Genomic DNA, 25,108 nt, shown 5'->3' on the forward strand with positions numbered 1-25,108 from the left:
TTTAGGGCAATAGATGTAGAGATACTGAAGAAAGAGAACATCCTGGTAAATCCAGTGTTCCATCAAAAGAATAGGCATTTGCAAGGATTTTTCTTTCTTTCTATGAAAAGTGTGAAGCAATTCAATTTTCCACCATACACAGATAGATAAATGGGCCACATAAGCTACAGTAAAGTTTGAATTTAAATAGCACTGCAAACATGTAATGTTCACTGAGAACACTTTTTAAATTGCAAGAACCTGGCCTTGTACAGCACAAACTTGTATGTTGAGAAAAGTGGCTTTCTGTTGCAAAAGAATATCTGTATAAATACTGTTTTCTTGTGTTTGTTTACTGAAGTTGGTAGGGAATTGTGGGTAGAATCCAGCTGGTGACCTTTGCTCTCATGGAGGGACTTTTGATTCAGCGGAAAAGGGAGAAGGGTTGGTTTTTGCTAATTCATTCTTCCACCTGCACATTCTTCCACACCACCTTCAACCCTCTGCTGGAGAGTGACAACTTTCTGAAACGAATTTGAGTATGGCGTAAATCACCTGTCTATGTTCTTACATTAGCAGAGGCATCCACCAGAAAAAGCTCTTCCTTGAATGCAAGGACATTAATTGGATTCTACCCTATAAAATTAACTCCCAATATTTTAGTGATATGTTCTGTTAAAGCTAGTTCAATTATCCTTTTACAGTGTTTGAGACTTGTAGGACAGAAGCCAGATTATGTAGGCAAGAATTTGAGAAGGTGAAGAAAAAGAGATACGAGCTGTTCAGTCAGTGTTTTGAACATGTGTCAGTAGCTATAGATCAGATCTACAAGAAACTCTGCAGAAACAGTAGCGCTCAGGTTTGTAATTTTTTCAGATATTTCATTTAATACTCTTTAACAACAACAGTGAGTGTACTGGTTGTAAATTAAGGCTAGATTACTGGTCCATCAGAAAATGAATCATTCAAGGAATTCTTCTTCTTAGTTTTTAAAACAGAAATATGGGCAACCAGATTCAGGATTCAGAATAAAGTGATCCAAGGCAAACAGCAAAGGGTCCAATCCCTCTGCCTCCATGACTTGGAAATACAGAGTTAGCTGGGCATGGGGAAACGACAGAGCTGGTGAAAGATGACTTACCTGTGAAGCTGCATCAAGGCTCCACAGTAGAAGAGTTTATTTTGGGGGTGGGGAGTTTGTTCTGTGCAAAGTTGGCATGCAGTTATCATGAAGGTTAGGTTAACTTGCCATGCACAGAACTAGTGTGTTCTCAAGCTTTGTGCTCATGGACACAGAAAGGAGCTCTGGCTTGTTTCCAAAGCAGCTTGTGAATGATTTTCTGTTGTTCTTTTCCATCCAGTACAAATACTGCTTTGGACTTTCACATCTAGATGTTCCCTGTTCTCCAAATTTACTTCGAAGAATGTTGTATTGTTTGCTTCCGTAACTTGAATAGGATTGCATTTTTGCCCAAAATAATAATTTAAATTGCATTTCTGGAAACCAGTATTTTTTTAGCATTCACGAAATCTGGAATAGCCAGTATAGTGTCCTCCTGATGTTGCAGACAAGAACTCCTGTCGTCCCTGTTTGTTGGCTCTTATCGCTGTGGCTGATAGTTGTTCACAGCAACTGGAGGTCACCATGTTGACAAGCCCTGCATTAAATTTTTTGCAGATAAAGCTAATGCCCATGTTTTGTTATTAACTGAACAAGGAAGCTGGTATCTTTCAGGCGTTTCTTAGTCCCGAAAATCCCGAGGAGCCTTACTTGGAAGGTATTGGCTATAACTGTGTAGCTCCTGGAAAAAGATTTATGCCAATGGACAACCTGTCAGGTGGTGAAAAATCTGTTGCAGCTTTGGCTCTTGTGTTTGCAATACACAGGTAAGAAATACATTGCACTTCAAAAAAAGAATATGACACACATATCACAGTTTATACAACCGTGGTATCGTTTTGGAGTCACTCCATTCTTCATATAATGTTGAGATTCTACCTCTGGGCATATATGGTGGACAAGATGAGAAAGGAGAGCAACATATATAAGCTTTCAGTTTGTTCTGGAAGTGTGGAAAGGCAAGAGAGGATTTGGTCTGTTGTTGGTCCTGTGCTTATGCTTCGAAGTTCTGGAAGTAAATGTGGAAAGCTGTTGATCACGTTTTTGTGGCCCTGCGTCAACACCCGGTTTCTAGGGGATGTTCTTCCTATATTCAGTTCTGGCTCAAGCTCCAACCCAGAAAACCTGGTTCTCCAATTTATTTAGCTAGATCAACAAGAGATAGGCAAATAGATTTTCGTCTAGAATGTGCCACTTTCTCCCAAGGTCCACCTATTCCAAAGGAAGTCTGTCAGGGATGCAACAAGCGAGGGGGCTTCTTCCAGGTGCAGAATTTGAGAGTGGTGCAGTATTAATACTCCTAGGGAACTGCAGCTTTTGCTACAAAGATAACCATCTAAGTTATCCATTAAGCACTTCCATGCAAATCAGTATCCAAATAAATAAAAATTATACAAAGTAGCTCCTTCCTTGGGGCAAAATTACTCTTATTTAGAATTCAACATGGGCTAGTGGTCAGATGAGCACCATTATTTAAGGGATATATAAAATACCAGTGAGAAAGTTTATATAAATCATTTACCGGTACTTACGGTAGTTGCCTTTTTTTCTTGCTGATTGAAATAAACGATTTAAAGTGCCTTTATTGATAAGCCAAAATCAGGTAGTAGGAAATGTATTTAAATTATTGTGTTTGTCTTTTATATTGTTTCTTAGTTTGTTTCATTATGTAATCTTTTAATTTTTGTAATTTCTAATTATTGTGGTCTTGTATAGTAATTAAAATAAAAAGGTTTGAGAACAGCTATGTTCACACAGAGGTCATTACTTCTGTTCTGTTGCTCACTAATTCTATAGCTGATAGTCAATAGATACCTCTTACTTCTGTAATGATCATATTCGTTTTAAGAACGTAATGCTGCCTTGCCCCACAACTGGAGGATCATGTTGAATGAAGTTTGTCTCCTACTTATCTTCTAGGGCTGTTTAGAATGGAATTGCCATCCTTCTTACTCATTCTTCATAGTGAAAACAGACAGTATGATTGCCCACCCAGTTTTTTCTTCTTGTTGTTTTTCAAATAAAATGCAATTGCAGCACCAGTTTTTCCAGGGTAGACTGCTGTTCTTGGGGAGGATACTGTGCCTTTAATTAGAAGCTTCTACTGCCTCTACTTCTTGTTCGGTGTAGAGTGGCATTGGTAATTAATTGTTCCTTAATTAGGAGGTTTCTGATAGGTTTCAGGATACCATTCAGGCAGTTATTTTCTGGCTTGACCTTATATTTTCCTTTTTCTAAAATCACAAAATACCACTGTACTGGAAAGGGTCTAGTTAAAGTTCCAGGCTACCTCTGCTTAATTCCCTGTTAGGTCTTGGCTATGGAGGTAGAAATTGCTAGATAATACAGCACTGTATTAAGTGCTATAATAATATTAATTTATTAAAGTGCTACTTTTAATTCCATTTTACCTTGATACAGAAAAGTAATACTTTTTTGTTTAGATGGCAATATGGTAAAGAGAAGTAGTAATATATTTCTATATTTCTGTACCACTGGCATATTATAAGGTGGGGGAGGCTGTATACTATATGGCACACTTGTTTTAAATTCTGTATTTGTGGGGGATTTTGGCTATATATTAAGAAAAAGTAAAAAGAAGTCTTGAAATTCAGAATATGCAGTCATTAAAGTAGAAAGCAGGTGGTGGCAGGTGCAATTCCATTGGTGAAATGTTTCTGTTACTCTTATAGGTACAATTGGACTAATTTACATTCCATTAATAATTGTGCTTGCTTTGTTGTTTCAGCTTTAGGCCTGCCCCCTTTTTTGTTTTGGATGAAGTAGATGCAGCGCTAGATAACACAAACATTGGCAAGGTAAGCTATCAGTCTCTCTTTCTTCCTAAAAGAAAAACAGCATTCCATCTCAGAAACGTGCTTTTTCTTTTTATATATGAAAACAATATTTTTAAGCAGGGGCAAAGAGTAAATAGCAAGCAAACCCTTTATGAAAGAGATTACACTGGATATGCTGCATATATCAGACACTATTTGAAATGGAAGGAAGCGAATTGCATCTCATGCTAATTCCCTGTTAAAGGCAGTTTAGATTGTTCACTTAAGAATCTTTCCATGCTTACCCAATGCATCTTAAGATTTACTAGTACTTTCCAGCCACAAGAACTGTTAGTTCTTGAAAGCCACTGTTCATTGGGATCTCAGGACTCCAGAAATTGTCAGTGAGTAGACATGCATTTGCCTAGGGACCAAGGCAGGTGTGAAGAACCTCCAGTCCACAGACCTAACCCAGCCCACTAGGCCATTTTGACAAACCCTGCCCCCATGTAAAGTGAGGTAAAGGAGGGCTTGGCGAAGGGGCTTTGTAGCACTTCTTGTTCAGCTGGTTGTCGGGCGCTTGGGATGTACTGTGCAAGGGCTTTGCAGGCTCCTTTGGAAAGGAACCTGCAACCTTCCACAATTTTTTGACAGTATTAATCAAACCTCTGCTGTAGCCTATTAGCACGTGAGGGTTTTAATTAAGATCCCCAAATAGATAATAAATTATTATAATGAAGACGCTCCCATGATTTGTTCTGCACTTATTTGTTAAGCAACTTCTTACAATTCCTCCAAGCCATAATGGTGTGGGTTTTTAAAAATAAAATACTGTCTTAGTGAGTAGAGATATATTGCATGAGGAATTTTTATTCCAAACAGATCCTCTAATGTATTTTATAGCATAGTCTTGTATTTGAGATGTCTTGCCAGCAGTATGCTTACCCATTCTATAAAGCAAGTTTCTTTTCTAATCATTGTATTTCTGCATTTATCTATTAACCTCCTTTTTTTCTTCTCAAAAAGATATCAAGCTTCATTAAAGAGCAGGCCCAAGAAAAGTTTCAGATTATCGTTATTTCTCTAAAGGAAGAGTTTTATTCTGAAGCAGATGCTTTAGTTGGAGTCTGGCCTGAGGTATATATATATATATGCACACAAAACACACTCTTGAGTGATAGTTTCCGCACCCTAAGTGTTTCATAGAGAAAACAGAAACAGAATATGGCTACACTTCTATAGAATCAAATCCCTGGTGATTTTAAAGGGTTGGGTGGCAGAAATGCAAAGAAACCAAACACCCACAGCTGCATCATTATGGCCTGGTGTGCTATGATAACTCTTGATCATTTCTCTCCTTAGCAAGAAGATACTATCTACAGTCAAGTACTGAGCCTGGATCTTACTCTGTATCGAGAGTCTGATGATGAAAATGAAAGGCAACCAAAAGGCAGAAAGAGCTCTGCATTGAAATATGATATAAAGTGAATTTGTGGCTGTGGGCTTTTGTTTAACCACGGTGTGACAGGTTTGAATGTTACTGATTAGAATTCAGTATAAAACTAAATTCACATATATTTAATGTGAGAACTGGTTGTTTAGCATTATATTAATATGCTTATTCTCTGGAAGTTTAACTGCTAAAATTTGTAATAGCTGTGGCCCTAGTTAGACATTAGATACAGTTTCCTGATGTCTCTGTCAAAAAGAAAAGCTGCTGGAGGGGCAGATGGGATTGAATGTGAAAATAGTATTAATTATTTCCCCACCATTCTGTCCCGTTCCCACCCCCCCACCCCCCCCCCCCACACTTTAACTTCTGAAAGGTTTCAGATAGAAGAGCAAACATGTGAAAAGTCATGGGGGTGCAATCTGGAATGGAAGAATGAGTAGGTAAACACACCCTCTTAGCCACTCCTCAAAGCTTGATTTTCCCTCCAGCAGTGTTTTCCTGTTTAAAACAGGGTCATGACACACAACTACATGTAACATCTGCATTAGCCTGAGTTATAGTTGAAGTTCCACACTTTTTTGGTGTTTTTGAGCTGATTGTTATCCTTGGTCAAACAAAGACTGGGGACCAATGACATTAACTAATAAAAAGCATATATAGACAACCAGAACCACTGACACTGGTCATTGAAGATTATTATCCAACAGTTTCTTACACAAAATATTTCTTAGTGTTTCCATTAAATTTGTTTTGCTTGCATTTATATTTGAAAGTTGCTAAATAAACTATTCAATGTTTAGTTTCTAATTAAACTAAGTTGTAGTCACTTCTAAGCATAGTTGCTAATATAAGTGGTAAACAGAGCTTTTTTTCAGCTGGAAGTCGTCAGAACTCAGTTCCAGCTCCTCTCAGGTGGGCGCCATTGCCATTCTAAGAGAATAATTGTTCATGGTGAGTTCTGGCACCTCTTTTTCTAGAAAAATAGTGGTGGTAATTACATTTTACACTGCAATTCACTATTGGTATCTCTTGCCCCTGCCAGATTACATATATCAATTCTCAGAGATGCATATGTTATACATCTGCTTTACATAAGCATGTAGGACAGAAAAAGTGTTCTTGAACTGTATCACTTTGAAATGCATGATTTTAAGAAAAATCACCCTGATACAGGAAACAAGCAGGGGGGAAAGAAGAATAGAAACTTTTCATGAATACTTAGGTTTAGTAATTCTACACTGGGTGCAGTTTCCAGATCAAGAAGTTTGTGAACTACTGTGGTCAAGCTGTCTTACTCGGTTATCTGGGCCTCCAGAAACACCCCACAGGCTGCATTACCTGCTATTTCAGTTGGAGCGCAACCCCATCTTGCAACAAGAACCACTCGCCCACAGTGCCTCCATCATGCCAAGATTCAAGCTTCGCTTATTTCCCCTCATCTGTGCTATCACTGCATCCCAATAGCAGTTCAGATCCTACACAGCCCGTCCTGATTCAGATGTCTCCAGGATAGTGATACCACCTTGCTCCAAAACTCCTAATGACATATAGTTATTAAATAGCTAACCTGGCTAACCACCAGGCAGTCAAAAATCAATCTCCCAGTGCTACTTTCTGGACTTTAAAGTACTTCTGAACCACAGGTCCCCCAATTCCCATTGCATGGAGCCGGTCCAGGATGACACAGTGGTCAACTGTATCAAAGGCTGCAGCAATCAAGAAGCCAGTGCAAAGTTAGAATTGCAGGGTTGAAAGGGACCCCGAGGGTCATGTCCAGCTCTGCAATGCAGGAATCTCAGTTAAAATCTTCCATGACAGATGGCTGCATTCTTCTTGTCATGCTCTCTGTAAAGGTCATCATATCAGGACAACTCAGTCCTAGCCCTGAATCCAGATTAGAACAGATCTCTTCCCCAAGAAGTGGGTAATTGTTGGTCAGTAGGTATTGTAATAAAACAATGCTTTACACCATTCTAACAAAGCTCCTCTACTAATCTCATAGCTTTTACCTTCTATTTATGTCCTTTATTTTATGACATTTTGCTAGGTTTAAAAAAAATACACAGAAAACAACAAATATTTGCTCCTGGGTTTCAAATCTTTTTATTAAAATGTACATAAATTAAAAGCCCTTACTGTTCCCCACTGCAACCAAGTTTTTTTTTAAACTTAGAAAATGTGCAAAATCTGTTTATATTTGCAAGGGGTAGGAGTAAGCAAAATAAAAATTACCATTACTGCTGTTCCACAAATGTTTGCACAAGAGTTCACTCTGATGGGTAGGTTCTATAGCAGTTCTCATGCACTTTTCTCACAACTGCCCTTGGGAGAAGATGATTTCTAATACTCACCTTTGGATTCAGACAAACGGAAACAAAATTAGTCCAATTCAAAGAAGGTAAAACGCTGTTTCACAGATTTATGTCAGAAGCTATCCTTTTGCAGTATTTCTTTGCTGAGGTAGTTGCAAATTGGTTAATGGATACTCTTAAAATGTACATATCCTGAATCGGTGTACAAGTCTGTAATAGAAAATCCATTCCTAAACAATTCTTACTAAACAATGCATATAAATTTAAAGGATCCTCTTGGCCGCTGTTGGAATCCTTATCCATGATATAATCAGGTGACACACTCATCATAGACCACTGTTGTTCAAGTTACATTCTTGTATTCAGAGAGGGGCAACATCTTCAACACTACCTGTTTTTGAAAAAAAGTTTTCAAATTGAAAAAATACTATTTTCTTTTATCTAGACAAATTATAGAAGCAATGGGTATGCACAGGTGCCAGGAAATTCTGCCTCTAGTTCTAAAAGCAGCTGTTTTAAAACTTTGAAAACTTTGGCAGAAAGGAAACTGCCTTGTAGCATATCAGGTAGATGCTTATGCTCTTCTGAGGAGCAGTTTATCATCTCTTCATGGATGACAAAAGGCCACACTTATGCTGAGATACAAACTTAATTCATAATTTATTTATCCTTTTATATGCAGAGAAATCTGTTTCCATCAAGATAGTCAGTTCCAACTGCTGTTGATGATGTGAGCTAAGATCTCTCTCTAAACATCTCCAGATTAGGAAATGACTGCAGAGTTTGGAGATGCATGAGTTCTCCCAATTGTTTCTAGATTGCTGGCACGCCACTCCCCTATTTATATGGCAAAAATAAGATTCCCCACTTCTACCACGGAAATAAACAAAGAAGCTGTTGATCCAGGTAGGAGAGTGTTTATGAAATCTCTGGACATTATGAAATGTCCCCTTGAAAATAAAAATAAATGTCAAATAACGGGTTAGAATTACCATTATCTGCAAGCCTTGGTCTCTTAAGTTGGTCATTACTGCTCTCCCCTAGCCGTCTCTTGGCACAATCCACGCAAGATGTTCCTGTGAGAACAAACAGTATTACAAAATCGTACGCAAGTAGTGAACATAAGGATTTTCATGAAAAGACTGGCTCCAACTAAGCACGTATTGAACTCCATTAGAACTCACATCATAATCCTGTGCCGTATGCCAGATGTAGGTAACCATTGTGGCTGGAGGTCTGCATTCACCATTGGTCATACCAGCAGAGGTAGAATTTGCACCTGCATCAGGGTCATGCCCATTCGGCTGTGCATCTACTTTAACTTTTTTCCCCTCTGCTGCTGCTGCTGCCCAAACTGGTGGGGTTGGGGGCTTTTTCAGGTCCCTGAACTTGGGGTTAACCAGTTACAAAAGGTATGCCAGAGTGGAGATTTCCCTGCTGAAATGAATTCATCCACATCCTGGGCCCCAGAGGCCTGATCTGGCCTCCTGAGACCCCAGATAAAGTAGGCAGGAAGCAGGAGTGGGCAGAGAAGGTTAACGTCCAGATTGCCCCCTCCTAACTTGATCTGCACAGGTTAGCTGAGGTGCTGGCCATACACACCACTGACAGACATGCCCCAGAGGATTTTCCCCCTTGAACAGAAAAATGAGATGTTTGTTTCAAGTAGTTTGTTTGACCAGATAACAGTTTTATACAATTGTAACTGTTTGAAGTGGTACCTCAAAATCCAAAGGTAAATGTGTTAAAATTGTGGCTGTGCAGAAAAGAAACACACAAATCACCCTTCAGTGGTATTACTGTAGGGTCCTCCTGACAACTTTGAGGTAGCCTTCCAGTGCTCCTGCCTTAAGCACTACGATGCTGAGACAAAATCTCAGAGAAACACTCCTATACATTTACTGCTTGCAAAATTAAGGGCTTGCTGCACAAAACAAATAAGCCATAAACCAAAATAAATAAACCATAATAAAAGTTTACAAAACAAACCCTATTATGCCAAGGCAAAGCAGATAATGTATTCAAGCACCCCCTGTCACTTTATCAGCTCATAGGCTGAGGTGAGTCCTTGGCCATTTTCTTTCAAATGAAATGAAAGTGAGACCAAACAGGTACAAAATCATCCTCTTTTCTTTGGCCCCTAAGGACTTAGTTTTTCTAGCACAGCAATATTCCACGCTTTAGTGTACCAAGTAGTAAGAATGGCTCAATTTCCCCCAAATTGCAGTGGTGGTTCTAGCTGCTACAAGAAGGTGCTATATCAACTCTTCATTATGCAAATGTTTGTTAAATTTGTGGATTACAAATAAAACCACTAACTGAGAAGCTGAGGAAATGTGACAGTTTATCAATTTCTCTGAATACTATTGCCAGAGAGAGGGTTTATTATTATTATTTTACTGTTGTTGTTGTAAAACAGAATATAATTACCCGAACATTCAAACTAGCACATAATTTTACATGGGTGCAAAATCATACTATCCCAGGTCTTCCCAAGACCCACCCTAAGTGAATATTACAAGGCCTACATTCAAATTAAAAAATGTACTTAACCCAAAAGTGTTGTACTGTCCACCCGATCTGCATCTGGAGAAAGAATGAAAACTACGTCATGAACGAGATAGGATAGAATTTAGCTACATTCACTGTTCAGAGTTGTTAATAAACAAGGTTCCATCAAAGGCTAAATGCACAGACATCTTATCCAGGACATTATTCACATGCAACTCTTTGCACACACAATATTATATAATGTAATATTCCTGTCTTATATAAAGTGGTAAGTTTCTCCATGGAGGCAAACCGCAAATAATGATTTACATTTAACTTGTGCTTTTACAGGTCCAAGAGTCTACATCCTCAGTTCTGCAGTACTGTATCGTGATAGTATTTCCATGATAGAGTAGTCTAGATACTCTTGGGATAAGAGAAAACAGCTCTTCTTCCTAGAACTACTGGGCCAAAGATGGGATAGGGCAGTATGTGGGCCACCTTCTTGAAAATGGGATATTTGCCCAATGGCAATACTTCTAAACATATATATTTTGCTGTATCCCAGGCCTTCCAAAATAAAAAAGCAAAACATTGTAGTACATGTGAAAAGCATCTTGGGGTCTTAGTAGACCACAGGCTTAACATGAGTCAACAGTGTGATACAGCAGTAGCAGTAGCCAAAAAAAAAGCTAATGCTATTCTAAGCTGCATCAACAGAAGCCTAGTGTCCAGATCAAGGGAAGTCATAGTCCCGCTCTATTCTCCCTTGGTCAGTCCACACCTGGAGTTCCATGTCCAGTTCTGGGCCCCACAATTTAAGAAAGATAGTGAAAAGCTGGAATGTGTGCAGTGGAGAGCAACCAAGATGATCAAGGGTCTGGAAACCAAGCCTTATGAACAATGTTTGAGGGAATTGGGTATGTTTAGCCTGAATAAAAGGAATCATAGATCTATAATTCTATGATTTGGCTATCATTTCCATGATTGTCATAGGCAGTACAGAAACAAGGGATGATGGTTGCCACAGACGATTTTACAAATGAATGTGGCATCAGAAGAATGAAGTTTCACACACATTTAAAGCAATACCCTTTATTCCAGAAATATATGAAACTAAAAACCACTGGTATATGGAGAAGAGAAAAAATGTTTTGACACAACATTTCTCTCTCTCTCTCTCTCTCTCTCACACACACACACACACACACACAGTACCTGGACTCCTCTGTTTGCAAATCTGAGTGGAGAGATCTTGAACATACTCTGGGAAACTTTCAAAGCAATTTCCATAGGATACAACTTTTATTCCATGTAGGAGCATATCTGCCTGGAGTTTAAAAAACTGGTCTTCATTTTCTTTAAGCACCAGCATATAATGTTCTAGATCCACCTTGTTTTTGACAGTGTACAGAAAGAGGGCTTGAAATATCTGATCACGCAGGGTTTCTCCGCAGCCCACAAACAAAAATGATTTTGTCCGGTACAGGTTCTGCAGAGCCTCCTGTAAAGAACAAGTAGTTCCTAAGTCAACATTAAGTCACATATAAGATAAATGTTTAATTGTAAGGCAGCCTGGGCTCATAAATGGCCCATTTCCTGATTGATAGTGGGCCAAAATTGCTTCCAGGTAAGGAAGTTTCCAAACACTTAAGACAATAGGTTTTCCTTCAGGTTGTCACTGCCACAAATGACTAATAACTGCACATTTGGGCTAGTAATTATTTTGCAAGTTAGTATATTTGATGGGTTCATTACAAGGCTCTAGATAACATAACCATTTGCACTTTTATGCCCAAGGAATTTGGTAATATAACCAGTTGTTACTTTTCAAAATATACACATATATTAGAAATATTTTTGTTAAGATGTCATGATCAAGAGGTTGCTGAGCCACTGTCTGCATCCACTTAATTAGCATTTCATTATAATATTGTATAGTGGAAAGAATGGGTTCAAATCCTTCCTCAGAAAAAGAGTAGCCTACAGCATGACCAAACTCACATAGCTCTTGTAAAAACTACATATGTAACAAATATGGAGGCTGAATGCAGGCCTGAGTTCCACACTCTCACACTGTGCACATCTGCACTTCATCAAGGAGTGACGCATACACTGGAATAAGTATTAGAAAAACTTATTTTAACAGTTCAAAATACAGTAGGCCTGCAACTTACATGGGGGTAATGCTCTGGGGATCATGCCTAAAGTCAAAACCACACATGGTCAAAACCCATCGGGTTCAATGGCGGATGGAATTACTAAAGTCATTTCCCCCCAAACCCTGCAACTTTTTAAATTTGTTGCTGCACGTGTGAAGCTGAATGTGCACAAGTTCAATGTGGGCAAGTTGTGGGCTTACTGCACAAAATTCCTCCTCACACATAAAAATATGTATCACATTAAATGATACAACATGGGCAACAGGGATTAATGTAAGGAGATGGAGGCCACGGAAGGCAAGATCCTGTCTCCAACAAGAGAAATGTGCTTTTGAAGCACTTCCTGATTTATAGGCGACATAACTGGTTTCAAGGTGCACATACCATCACTTCAGGGTCTTGAGTAACATCCTTATATCCTGAGGGATCCAACACCATTCCACAGGGATCAGCATACAGGCCGTGAATGTGAAGCACTCCATACTTGACGTGTCCTTTTGCCCACTGGAGAACCTGGAGAGAGCCAAACACTTTATTAATACTGCCAGGCAGGAGGCAGAAAGGGGCCGTGCCTCAAAAGGGACAGGTGATTCATTCATTTTGGTGACAGTGCTATCACTTCCCTCATTTACTTTAAAAAAACAACCAAATCTGAAAAAGCAACCCACCCAAACTGTAGGCTGCAGCATTCACACATATTTCATTTGCTACCTGTTGAAGGCTTGCCGTTCTTGAGAGAATTGTCTAGGCTGCAACATGGCATTTGAGAGCGAAGTTTCAAATTATTAAATGGAGAACAATATTCTGCAATAATGCAAATTCTACAATGGTATCATTTCAAACAAAATGGGGGAGGGGGTAATCTGCAAATCAAAATATACGTGTTTATTTTCCTTTTCTATTTTTTAAATGGAAAAATACAGCAGTGTTCTAGAAAAAAATAGGGTGAAAATGTATCTATCAATCCAGCTACCTTCTACAGAAAAATGTCAGTACAAGTAATCCAGTTATAGCCATTCAGATGGGCAACAGAATATTGTCAACCATGCTGCCACTTTCTTAACCAGCTGTTTCAGTTTACCTGGGGCTTTCAAAACACCCTGTGATTTCACAGCTGACCTTTATTTCTACTGCAAAACATGCTGGATGCCTTGCACTGCTATTCGTTAAGTTGTTATGATGTTATAGCAAGCCTTGGCTCTCATACCTGACTGCTCTGGGGTAAAATAACACCACTGGATCCCACATTCACAAGTCCATGGGCTCCTACTGGCTTGCTTAAAAAGTACGGAAAGGCACTAATATAATAAGCTTTCCTAATTTGCTGCCAAACATTGAATTCTCTTCGAGCCTTGTTATTGCAAAGGGACATACTTCTTTAGCTACTTATGAAATAGGTTTTCTAAAAAAACCACACCTGACAGTGGTTATGCTACACATAGCTGAAAACAGAACACTTCAGTACAACTAGACTAAACATTTTTGTTTTTAGAGAAACACTGTATTAACATTTTAAAGATGAAGAATTTTCCGCCCACTGTTAAAAAAATGCATTATTCATAGGTTTTCAAGATGTTCCGTGAAAATATGAGGAATATTGTAAAAAAGGGAATAAGATTGGGGAGGTTATATTTTAAAGGCAATATTAAAATTAGAAAATGTGTGAATAAATAAACAAAACGGAAGATTGACAGAGAAGCTGGGGGAAGTAAAAAAAAAAAGGTTATGTGATAAATTTTGATATTGGTTATATAAGCTTATATTTGAAAATGAATAAAAATATTATAAAATAAAAATGCATTATTCAAAATAAAAGAACTATGACGAAGAACAACTTTGGGCTACTTCCTGCCCCCTGCAAATGCAAGCTCCACTGAGAGAAATTTCTCAGGCTGCTCTCATTCATTTCAATAAAAGTTGTGGGAATTGCAAAAGTGTTTGCAATTGCATTCTGTAAACACAGAGTGGAGGTGGGCAGTTGTTCTTATCTAGCATTGGAGTGAAACAGTGACAGGACCAAATATCATGAAATTAGATTAGTTCCAGGAAAAGCCATTTTGCCAATTCAACACATTTACTTGGGAGTGAGTAATTTACATGCTGAACTCAATAGGGCTTACAGTGGTACCTCAGGTTACATACGCTTCAGGTTACAGACGCTTCAGGTTACAGACTCTGCTAACCCAGAAATAGTGCTTCAGGTTAAGAACTTTGCTTCAGGATGAGAACAGAAATCGTGCTCCAGCGGCGCAGCTGCAGGAGGAGGCCCCATTAGCTAAAGTGGTGCTTCAGGTTAAGGACAGTTTCAGGTTAAGTACGGACCTCCGGAACGAATTACCGTATTTTTCGCTCTATAACACGCACCTGACCATAACACGCACATCGCTTTTAGAGGAGGAAAACAAGGGAAAAAACATTCTGAATGAAACAGTGGATGTATCATTTTTGTGCTTCATGCTGTGGCCACAGACATGTGATCTGATGGTGAATTTGGGGTGACCCAATGCAAAAATCCTGAGAATTCCTGTGGATTCATGCTTTGTAACCACGTTTTTGCACCATTGCAGCCCCAGGCAACAGTGGGTGCGTGATTTTTTTGGTGGAGGCTGTAGCCATGGACATGCTATGTGATCTGATGGTGAATTTGGGGTGACCCAATGCAAAGATCCTGAGGATCCATGCTTTTTAACCCCGTTTTTGCACCATTGCAGCCCCAGGCAACAGTGGGTGCGTGATTTTTGGGGGGCAGGCTGTAGCCATGGACATGCTATGTGATCTGATGGTGAATTTGGGGTGACCCAATGCAAAGATCCTGAGGATCCATGTGGATCCATGCTTTTTAACCACATTTTAAGTGGGGAGGGAAGGAAAAACAAAGAAGGGAAAAGGAGCATGAGAGGGGTGTGCAGAGAAGCAGCTGGCTAAGAATGCAGGAGAGGGATTTAACGGGAGGGAGGAAAGAAAGGCAAAAGTTTCCCCCCACCCAAGCACCCAAGCCAGCCAGCTCGCGCGCGCTCTCTCTCTCTCTCTCTCTCCCCCACTTGCATGTTTTCAGCAGCACTGGAGCACAGAGAGGAATTAGAAGGAACGACACTCTGCTTTCCCCTCTGCTTGCCTGGAGGGGAGGGGCTTTCCCTGCTCTTTGTTCCGTTTGAGCAAACACAGCAAGGAAACAGAGGAGGGTGGGCAGTAAGACCCTGAGGCAGAATGCAGGAAAGCAGCCACTTCCTCTTTTCAGGTTTCCCTTCTCCGTGACGCGCGATTTGATTTTTGCCTGATTTTTTGGCTCCAGGGACCACACATTCGCTCAATAACACGCACAGACATTTCCCCTTCCTTTTTAGGAGAAAAAATCTGCGTGTTATAGAGGGAAAAATACGGTAAGTACTTAACCTGAGGTACCACTGTACTTCTGATTCAACATGCATCTCTCTCCCACCCCTGGCCCACGCACGCACACACAAATACAGCATGGGACACTTTTTGTACCTTTGGATTTCTGCGGGGCATTCAATGTTTTTATTTTAAAAATCCAGAGCATTTTGGCTTGCTCAGACCACCTTCTTCTTTGCTCTGATTGCCTTCCAGATCACCTCCCCTCGCTATCAGACCACCCCCCTTTGCTTAGCTAATCTTCTGTTTGCTCTCAGATCACCTCTGCCCACTCTCAGACCAGCTTCCCTTTGCCCTCTGTGCTCTTGATAGGCCTTCTCTCACCTTCCGACTCTGACGCCACCAAAACACTCTCCCAGAGTGAGTGCAATGGCTGACTGACATGCTTCTACAGTGTATTTGATTTTTCCCAATTTTTCCAACATATTCATTTATATAAGATGGCATTTATGGTTGAGGTCATGAAAGTAAAGTGAGCTAAGTTGTGGGCTTACTGTATATTCTGCTGCTTTCAATAGCAAAAGAGGCAGACAGTGATTATGTCAACAGTAATTCCTAGTTCGCCAATATTAAAAAAACCAATTAGAGCAGAACTTTCAGGTGAAAAAAATTGCAGGCTCTGATTCTGTACCCCCAAATAAAGCCATTTTACCTCTGAAATACAGCCCAAACCGAAACAGTTGACTTTGAGGTGGATGAACCACCTTGAAATATATGGATGAAGGGCGGTATATGAATTTAATAAATAACCACCACCAAACACCTGATAAATTGCCCTTGTTAATTTGGTACAGTGGTAGTCTTAGCATACCTTGTCCTTATCCTTTAAGTCAAGAGATTCCATCGGTTTACTCTGCTGCTGACCAAAGATTTCAAGTAAGTTGTCATAGTTTGTGGTCAGCACCATAGTGCCTCTCTCCATTAGCCGAAGAATTGACTGCAGAACAACAGGATTCTGAATGTGTTGCTCCAAGTTATCAAAAACTTCCATTAGGCAGTCCTGAAAGAAGTTTGGCTTGGCATCTCCAGTGCGCTGCGGGAGGAAAGAGAAGCACAGAAGGAAGACATCTATGTAGAGGCCTTTGACAGCAAAATAAAAACCGTGAAAGCATCAAAATTCACGGGGGATAAAGCTATCAACACCTAGTGGCCCTGATGGCTCTATTTTACCTTCACGGTCAGAGGTGCATAGCCTCTGAGTATCGGTTGCTGGAAATCACAAGTGGGGAGAGTGTTGTGTTCAGGTTCTGCCGGTGAGCTTGTCATGGACATTTGGTTGGTTGCTGTGAGAAGAGGATACTGGATGAGACAATCCTTTAGTCTCATACAGCAGGCTCTTCTTATTTTCTAACAGGGCTCATTACATTACCACAAAGCCTGCACCATCTGCAGACTACCGGCCATGTCTTCTGGTCTGCCAAGGTCTCAATCACTCTGCTGAAGTTGAGGTTGTGAGTGCACAACTTGCTGTAGTTGAGGATGAAGGGATATCAGAAGGCTTCGCATTATGCTACTCTACAAAAAGTGTCCCCCCCCCCCCGGGACAGTAAATAGTAACAGCATGCCAGGATGACTTTTGCATCCTGGTGGAACTGTAACCACTCTCGTCCACAGACAAAACAAGAAGGAAATAGAGAGCTACGGCTCACCACATTAATATACCTAAGGTAAGTATATAACCTTGTCCTCCTGAACCATTTCAAATAGCCCCCTGCTTCGCAACATGCCTCCCCCAATTTGCCCTGTGCGAACAGGACGGTTGTTAGCCTAAAAATGCAAAAATGGAGAAACTGCCAAAGACCTTGAAGAAGGCATGGAAAAGACCCACTTAAGCCCAAGCAGTGACTTAAAGAGGCTAGTGCCAGTGATTCAGTACTGAAGTCCAAATCTAAGAGTTCTTGGTTGCCTTGAACCTGAGCAGGAACCAAACCTCTAATCAGAAAAACTGGTTCAAAAGCAATAGTTCAATAAACAGGTCAGGACAGGAGGGACCTTAGAAGGGCCCCTCTCTTTCTCCGTCTTCCAACAGAAAGGCAGGCAAAGCTGGCCTAAGTATACAAGGGCAGCTACCTTATATCCAGTGCTATTTTTCTAGAAAAAGAGGTGCTGGAACTCACCATGAACGCCTCCCTTGTTCTCTTACAAAGGCAATGGCGCTCACCTGAGAGTTGCCTGAACTAAGTTTGGGTCTCCAGCTGTTGGACTACAACTCCCATCATCCCTAGCTAGCAGGACCAGTGGTCAGGGATGATGGGAGCTGTACTTCAACAACAGCTGGTGACCCAAGTCTGAGGAAACACTATTGTATGGTAATAATGTGCGTCCAATATTGTTTGTTGCAAAGCTACAGATATGTGCTTACCGGCGACATCTTTCTGATGAGGTCATGTGCAACCACAAGCAAGTCTCGCTCTTTGACCACTTTTTTGCGGAATTCAGCCACATCCCCCGGGTGGAGCACCTCCAGCTGATCTGCGGCTTCAATGACAGCTTCAATGCAGCTTCGCCAGGAGCACAAGGCTGGAATTCCTGGTGCTACAGCAGCACTCACTCCCGTTCCAATCACTAACAGGAGGTCTTGGGGCTGCTTCCGCACAAGGCTTTTTAAAAATTTCCTGGAGAGTAGAAGTCAAGCAGAAATTCTATTTATGGCCGCAGCTGACATGGCCATATTTTCTTGATCAACGGCATAGCACATTAATTAATCAAACTTTTATTTTGGAACTCGGCAGAAGTTCTCAATATGGTGTCCATGGTTCTCCCTCTCCCCCCCCCCATACAATCCTCACAACAACCTTGTGAGGTAGGTTAGGCTAACAGATAGTGACTGGCCCAAGGTCACCCAGTGAGCTTTGTGGTTGAGTGGGGATTCGAACCCTGGTCTCCCAGGTCCTAGCCCAGCACTCTAACCATTATGTTACAAGAAAGGAGATTCCAGCTAAACACATGGAGAAACTTTCTAGTAGTAGGAGCTGTTCAACAGTGGAAGAGTCTCCCTTGGGAGGTTGTGGACTCTCCTTCCTTGGAGGCTTTTAAGCAGAGCTGGGGTGGTCATCTGTCATGGATGCTTTAGCAAAGATTCCTGTATTGCAGGGGTTGGACTGGATGACCCCTAGGGTCCCTTCCTACTCTATGATTCTATGATCACAGATGCCAGGCATCAACTGGGTTCCTTTAAAATCAGGAACCTTTTAATTAACTGTGGAAGGGAACTTAGCTGAACAGGACTGAAAGGGGGGAAGCAGCTTTAGTGTGGAAGAAATCGCAGTTCCTCATCCTCTCCAATCAGTACAATCTCCCAGAGTGTGCACTGCCTCAAGCTCACAGGAGAAGAGGCACAACAGAAGTATAATAAATAAGAATAAGATATTGGTAGTAGTATGTATGCTTTCATATTTCTAGGAAAATACTTTTTATGGGGAGGATTTAGATTTGGTTCACATTTAAAGCCCCGTTTATCAAATCCACATTCTCTGAAACAGTACGACAATCAAAGCCAACCTTCAAAGCACACACACACACACACACACACACACACACACACACACACCATGATTCGTGATCTTTTGCCAGGTCAAAAATTATGAAACCGCTATCACGATCTGGACTTCAAACTGGTTTTGGATGATATATCGATATATTTCCCAGCCCTAAAAGTAACATGCAAAAATGCATCACATTTGGGGGAAATGCTTGCAAAATGTATACATTAGTCAAAACTGCACACAAAAATGTGTTTATCAGAAGAGCATTTAAAAAAATGCAAACTGCTGCAGAAATACGGACAACAGAATTTAAGATTGGTAAAATGAGAAACTGAGGAACCAATTCTGAGAGATGTTTCCATGCCTACTTTTGGCATTTATAAAATGTAAAAGAGAGTTCTCCACACAGAATTGTTGTGGATATAAAATGGAGAGGCTGTTTCAAACATTAAAAGTATCAGCAATAATCCTCATGTACCTAAAAGTTTTCTTTAAAAAGGGTTTAAAGAGTTGTTTTCACCTTGATTTTTGTTCACTTCTATTTGTAGCTCTTTCAGCTGAATCCATTTCTCCAGCTCCTGTGAAATAATAATGCAAGGATTCAATAGACTAATTACAGCTGACACATTAATCAACTTTATCAATATATTAACACATTTTGGACCAATAAAAAAGTTGGCTCCAATTAATCGGGTCAACTTCCTGCCCGCTATACTTGCAGGAACCAAGCCAGCCTCTGTTAGGTCACAGCTCTCTTTCCAATAGGTATCACAGCACTCAGCCAGAATGATGGGGTGGACATGAAAGGAACCCTGGCATATTTTACAGAGACGGCAGCAGCAAGAAAACTAGGTTCCACTTGCAACCCTTCATTGTTCAGTATCCTCAAACTGCCACAGCCTACTCTTGAGGAGCCATGGCAACCTAGTTTGTCTTCCAGAGAATCCCTTTCTGCTGCCGTGGCTTTTGGAACATCGGTGCGCCCCCTTGGTTCACAGGGTTCTTCCTAGACTTACCGGGGTCTGTCAGCGCACCAGGCATACTGAATGTGCACCCCAGGAGCATTCCCCATGCTCTCCTGCAGGCTGCACATTGCAAGGAGGGAGAAACAAGCCATGTTCACTTTCAGAGACATTTGCCTGCCCCTGCTGAACTTCTTACTAGCAGGTCCCTGGGAGGCTTCTGAGAGGGACCCCATGCAAGGTCACCCATGAGGCGAGGTGAGGGGACTGCCTTCGGTGGCCCTCAGGGCAGCGGATCCGGCCTCCAGGGACTGCATCACCAGCTGTTGCCGCAGTGGCAGCAATGGCTGCAGCCCGCTCCTTGGAGGCCTGATCTACAGTCTCCTTGGAGTGGGGCCCCCCTGCCGTCACCAATGCTGCCCCTACAGTGCTCTCCCTGCCACTCACCACCTGGCCATAGCTGTCAACCTTCCTTCTTTTTTGCGGGAAATTCCCTTATTCCAGTGCCGTTTCCCGCTGCTTCCTGCTGCCAACCTAGATTGTTAGTTATTCCATACGTAGACTTGTCCCCGGGACAGGGGAGGCTGCTGATCCCTTATTTTCAAATCTGAAAGTTGACAGCTATGCACCTGGCCCAGGGTGGGGCCTGATGGGCTCTATAAAGGACCGCTGCCGCTGCTGGGCAGAGGGAGATCCGTTGGTTGGCTGTTGCTTGCTTAAATTGCTGTTATTTTTTACCTAGGTCATTTTAAACAGTGCTATTAATGCTGTATTCTTAGTTTTAGATTTTATGTGGAAATTGTTTCCCATTTGGTTGTGTATTTTTTTGATGTGGTTTATTTATTGTTTATGACTTTTGTAATTATGTAAATCTTGTCATGCTGTAAGCCGCCTTGAGCATTGTTTTTCTAACTGTGGAAAGGCGGCCTACAAATAAAATGATGATGATGATGATGATGATGATGAGTAGGAGGTGCTGCTGGTCTCCTCAACCCCCAGGAAAAAAATGGCAGGGGCTGCCCTCTGGAGACTTTACAGTCCCCTTGTCCCCAATGTTGGTCTTTACACCCTCTCCCTTCAGGGGGGCACCATTTGGGGGTTTGCCTCAGGTGCCAGAATGTCCTGGGCTGGCCCTGACCCCACGGCCCCACAAAATGCAGGTTGGAAGCCCCTGTTTCTCTCAGAGAGAGCCTGATCCGGACCCACCAGTGATCCTCAGGGCCACATCCTGCTCCCTTGCCTCTCCTCCCCAAGGATGCCTGGCCTTCTGGCTGGAGTAAAAGTGGCCAGGAGATAATAGTACAAGGGAGGAAGAAGGAGGGACGGACTTCTTCCTTTGAGGGGAAAGGGCCAGATGAGCTATGGAAGGGAACTAGCAAGTGAAAGAAAAGGTTAATGTTTAATCAAGGAAACAAATAGAAAATGGAGTAAGAGAGGAAATATCATTTAAGGAGAATTAAGTGAAGATAAAAGGACCAGGAAGGAAGGATTAAAGAAGCTGGTGGGATGGGGTGGAGATAAGGTGAGTGGAGTGAGGAGAAGCTACAGGGGGTGGGTAAAAAACTTTGGGTGTGGGATTAGGGGAACATTACAAAGAAAAGAACCCTTATCCACTTAGAGCACCCAGATCAACAAATTCTGCCTAAAATGGTGTGTGGGTGTGTGGCCATAATATCTACCAAACAAAAATGCCTGTTCTTAGTTTAAGGAAAGCTGAATTACAGAACTCCTTGCCACAAGGAAGACACTGTGCCAAAGAATTCAGAAATTTCCATATATGGATTACTAGAAAATGAAGTCAGAAATTGCCAGCTGGTTGTGCCAATGTCTGCCTCCATCTGACACCATTTTGTGACTGGCTCTGCCTAGGCAGCACAGGGTGTGTGTGTGGGTGTGTGTGTCTGGTGCCCCTCAGTAATTTCCGGCCATCTCAAGTGAACTCTGGGAGTAGAAAGTCTGAGAACCTCTGCACTACAATATAGAAACATACTGACCTGGAAAATGGAAACTAACCTAAAGGGCATGTAACTGTTTTGTGCAGAGGAATTTACAGCCACTCAAAAGATCCACACGTCACTGCGTATCATGTGGGGTCACTATTTGTACTTAAGCAGTGCCCTTGTGCCTTTAATAGCTCCATGACAGATGAAAACCAGCCCCCCAAAACTTTTCCCATCACTGGTCTGTGTGCTAGGAAAAGCTTCACTGGCTAAATTTGTGTTTCGTTACACTGGTGTTAAATTGACACAAGGGGCTTCCAGGGGGAAAAGCTGACAACCATAATATGGAATATTTACCTGTGGCTAAACCACTTTGGGATTTATGGGGGGGGAGTTTACAATCAAGAGGTGTATAAATTTTATGAAATAAAGTAAACCAATTCCTCACTGATCTCTCAAGAAAAACTTCACTCCTCAATAAATGCTTAGACTTTGGTCCTAACTAGACACACTTGAAGGGAATTAAATGAACAGAAGTTAATTTACTGACATTTATAATCCCTAATGAATGGTAATCACTTCTGAATAAACATTATTGAAAATAAAGGAGCAAATACATTTAGGATTGAGGTGCCAGTCATGATGTCCTGTTGTTGAGGCCTTCATTTTATGTTTTTTCTCATAACACACACTTCATAAATTGATCACAATGACCTAAGTACATGCCCATTATTACCTCATTGATTCTTACTGTTCCAATACCTAACAAGTGCAAACCAGTTTCATTCTATCCAAAACAACCCCAAAGAAAATCTCTACATTAAACTTTCATTTCAATTAAATTAGTTAACAGGTTTCTAACAATACTAGAAGCCAGACTGAACATTGCATTCACACACAAAACCACCCCACAGACATTCCTTCATCCTGTTCCCTATCTGGCACAGAAAGGGCTGTTTCGCCTGGCGAGTAAAAATAGCAGACATTAGAGGTGCTATTTTGACCAATGACCGCCTGTTATTTGACCTCAAGCAAGGCTCTCTGGTGTCTCATCGCTAAGCTCCGATGTCACAGCTACCAGGACAAAGATGTCAAGGCAAAGTAAAAAACATCCGAAATTGCACCTTAAGGAAGCAGAAACAAATAAGCAGCAGCTGGATTGAAATGTGCGTCCTCCTTCGCCTCAAGGGGTGAAGACACAATGAGGTGCAAAAGAGAAAGGGAGACAGCTGACACACTGCGCTCCCTAGAGAAGCTAAGGCAAAGAGGCCACCCAAAGAGAAGAAGAAGAAGAACAGGCGGATGGTGTTTCAGATGACATTGTCTTGTTGGAGAAGACCTAAGGGGAAAGTGCCAGTAGCTAAACTCAGTGGGTGCAGTGAAAGTGGATTAAAGGATTCTGTCTCTTTAGCACAACAAATCCACTTTATTGTGTTTTTTAAAAAAGGAATCTGGACTTTTTGCAGTTTGGAAAGTGGCAGGGGAATGCATTGACAAGTGTGGGACGAACAAATGGCTAATGAGAAGCCATCGAACAGCTCAGCAATGGCCGGATGTAATCCAAAATCCACGTAAGCTTTGTGTGATAATAGAGTGGGGCAGGAACAAAAAGGGAGAAAGAGAACCCCCCAGCACCCCCCAATACGCATAAAACAGCAGACACAAGGTTCTTTTCCTTACATATTTCAAGTACAAACCAAAACCTTCTTCCCATCTCACTCAGAGTTATATAAGCAGAGTCCTTTCCTGTTCCGTATAGCTGAGCGCATCGTAGCAAGCCGAAATCCCGCAGGTTCTGTTGCTGCAGGAAAGGCTTCACCTGTTGAACGCCTGCCTGCCTGACCATTCTTGTCGGGGCGGGGGGGGAGACCAGTCAAGTTACAAATGTTACCGAGACAGAATGGCTTGGATTGTTCCCTGGGCGGATAGAGAACCGGAGCCTTGGCGGCCGAGGGGGCTTTTGGGGGAGGCGCGGAGGAGCCCGGCTTGGAAGCGAGCGATGCTTCCCAAGGCGCGGAGCGTCCAGGCGCAGAAATCCGCCCCCGCGCCGGGCTGGTCGCCGAGGAAGAGGCTCCTTCCAAGGCAAGGCGTGCGCATTATGGGATGGAGAAATCCTCGCCATTTCCTCTCTTCCGCGCGCACAGCCCCCACCGGCGCGCGCGCCCGGCTTGCGCAGGGAGGGCGCCACCCCAAGGCCCCCAGCGCTCCGGGGCCCCCGCCCGCAACCGCTTCCCCGGCCCCCAGAGACCCATCGACCGCCCCTGACCTGCCGCCGCCGCCGCCGCTTCCTCGCTTCCTCTCCCGTCCGGCGCAAGGCGACGCCGAGCCCCTGCTCCCGCCGCCGGCGCCGAAGAAGGAGCGAAAGGGGCCGGGCTCCTCCTCCTCCTCCTCCTCCTTCCTGCGCTCCTTCCTTGGCTCCAGGCTGCAGAAACGGCGCCGCTTTGCGCCTGCGGTCCTCAAACTTCTCTCTCCGGTCCTCCCTTTCGGAAGGAAAGCTCGCTCGCGCCACGCCGATTTTTTTATTGGCAAGAACTGCAATGGGGAACAGAAAGAAGCAACTCCGAGCAGGGCTTGATTTATAACATAGAACACACAGCTACCTTATAATATTGTAATAAAAAAAATTAAGGTCTCATATATATATAATGTTCATCAATGTACCAACCAAGCACGTACATAGATATTTGGGCCACATGTCTGGAGCAGCACAGGAAGACCGCCCTGAAACCATTTTGACTCCCAAAGTGACCAAATGTTTTCTCTGCCAGGAGGGAGGGGGCGAGGGAACCTTCCCATTGTCGCAGGAATTGGGAAATCACCATCTCAAAGGAACGGGCAGACTACCAGGAAAGGCAGCCAGATAAGGCATTATCAGATAACCTGGCAGGCAGGAAAAACAACAACATTCAAATTTCTGTTACAGATAGGTAGCCGCGTTGGTCTGCCATAGTCAAAACAAAAAAATTTTTTCCTTCCAGTAGCACCTTAAAGACCAACTAAGTTAGTTCTTGGTATGAGCTTTCGTGTGCATGGTA

At 42.1% G+C, this 25,108-nt stretch overlaps 2 protein-coding genes across 13 annotated transcripts in view; one reads left to right on the forward strand and one right to left on the reverse strand.

The window, feature by feature from the left end:
- SMC1B (structural maintenance of chromosomes 1B) overlaps nucleotides 1-5,679 on the forward strand; it is a 41,547-nt gene extending 35,868 nt beyond the window's left edge. For 7 of the 8 annotated variants that reach the window (XM_053387573.1, XM_053387574.1, XM_053387572.1 and 4 more), the window contains 5 exons: nucleotides 684-838; nucleotides 1,715-1,866; nucleotides 3,849-3,918; nucleotides 4,903-5,013; nucleotides 5,239-5,679. In XM_053387573.1, coding sequence (XP_053243548.1) covers nucleotides 684-838; nucleotides 1,715-1,866; nucleotides 3,849-3,918; nucleotides 4,903-5,013; nucleotides 5,239-5,364 — 614 coding nt within the window. In that variant the 3' untranslated portion in view covers nucleotides 5,365-5,679. Of the gene's footprint in view, nucleotides 1-683; nucleotides 839-1,714; nucleotides 1,867-3,848; nucleotides 3,919-4,902; nucleotides 5,014-5,238 lie in introns of those variants that run through there. The other variant, XM_053387579.1, reaches the window with a different exon arrangement.
- A 1,737-nt stretch (nucleotides 5,680-7,416) lies between these two features.
- Nucleotides 7,417-24,386, reverse strand: FAM118A (family with sequence similarity 118 member A). Of its 5 annotated transcripts, none has more exons than XM_053387591.1 (9): nucleotides 24,340-24,386; nucleotides 19,692-19,749; nucleotides 18,049-18,301; nucleotides 16,498-16,719; nucleotides 12,678-12,806; nucleotides 11,350-11,635; nucleotides 10,195-10,227; nucleotides 8,634-8,717; nucleotides 7,417-8,032 (listed from the first exon to the last, which is right to left on the reverse strand). In XM_053387591.1, the coding sequence occupies exons 2-9, from the start codon at nucleotides 19,736-19,738 to the stop codon at nucleotides 8,004-8,006; spliced, it is 1,083 nt and encodes a 360-aa protein (XP_053243566.1). In that variant the 5' UTR covers nucleotides 19,739-19,749; nucleotides 24,340-24,386; the 3' UTR covers nucleotides 7,417-8,003. The 5 variants fall into 5 exon arrangements, with proteins under 5 accessions (XP_053243566.1, XP_053243568.1, XP_053243565.1 ...); XM_053387593.1 differs by lacking the exon at nucleotides 24,340-24,386 and adding an exon at nucleotides 23,771-23,895; XM_053387590.1 differs by lacking the exon at nucleotides 24,340-24,386 and adding an exon at nucleotides 23,754-23,895.
- Between the last annotated feature and the right edge of the window lie 722 nt (nucleotides 24,387-25,108).

Source organism: Podarcis raffonei, chromosome 5 (genome assembly GCF_027172205.1).
Source record: "Podarcis raffonei isolate rPodRaf1 chromosome 5, rPodRaf1.pri, whole genome shotgun sequence".
Taxonomy (NCBI): Eukaryota; Metazoa; Chordata; class Lepidosauria; order Squamata; family Lacertidae; genus Podarcis; species Podarcis raffonei.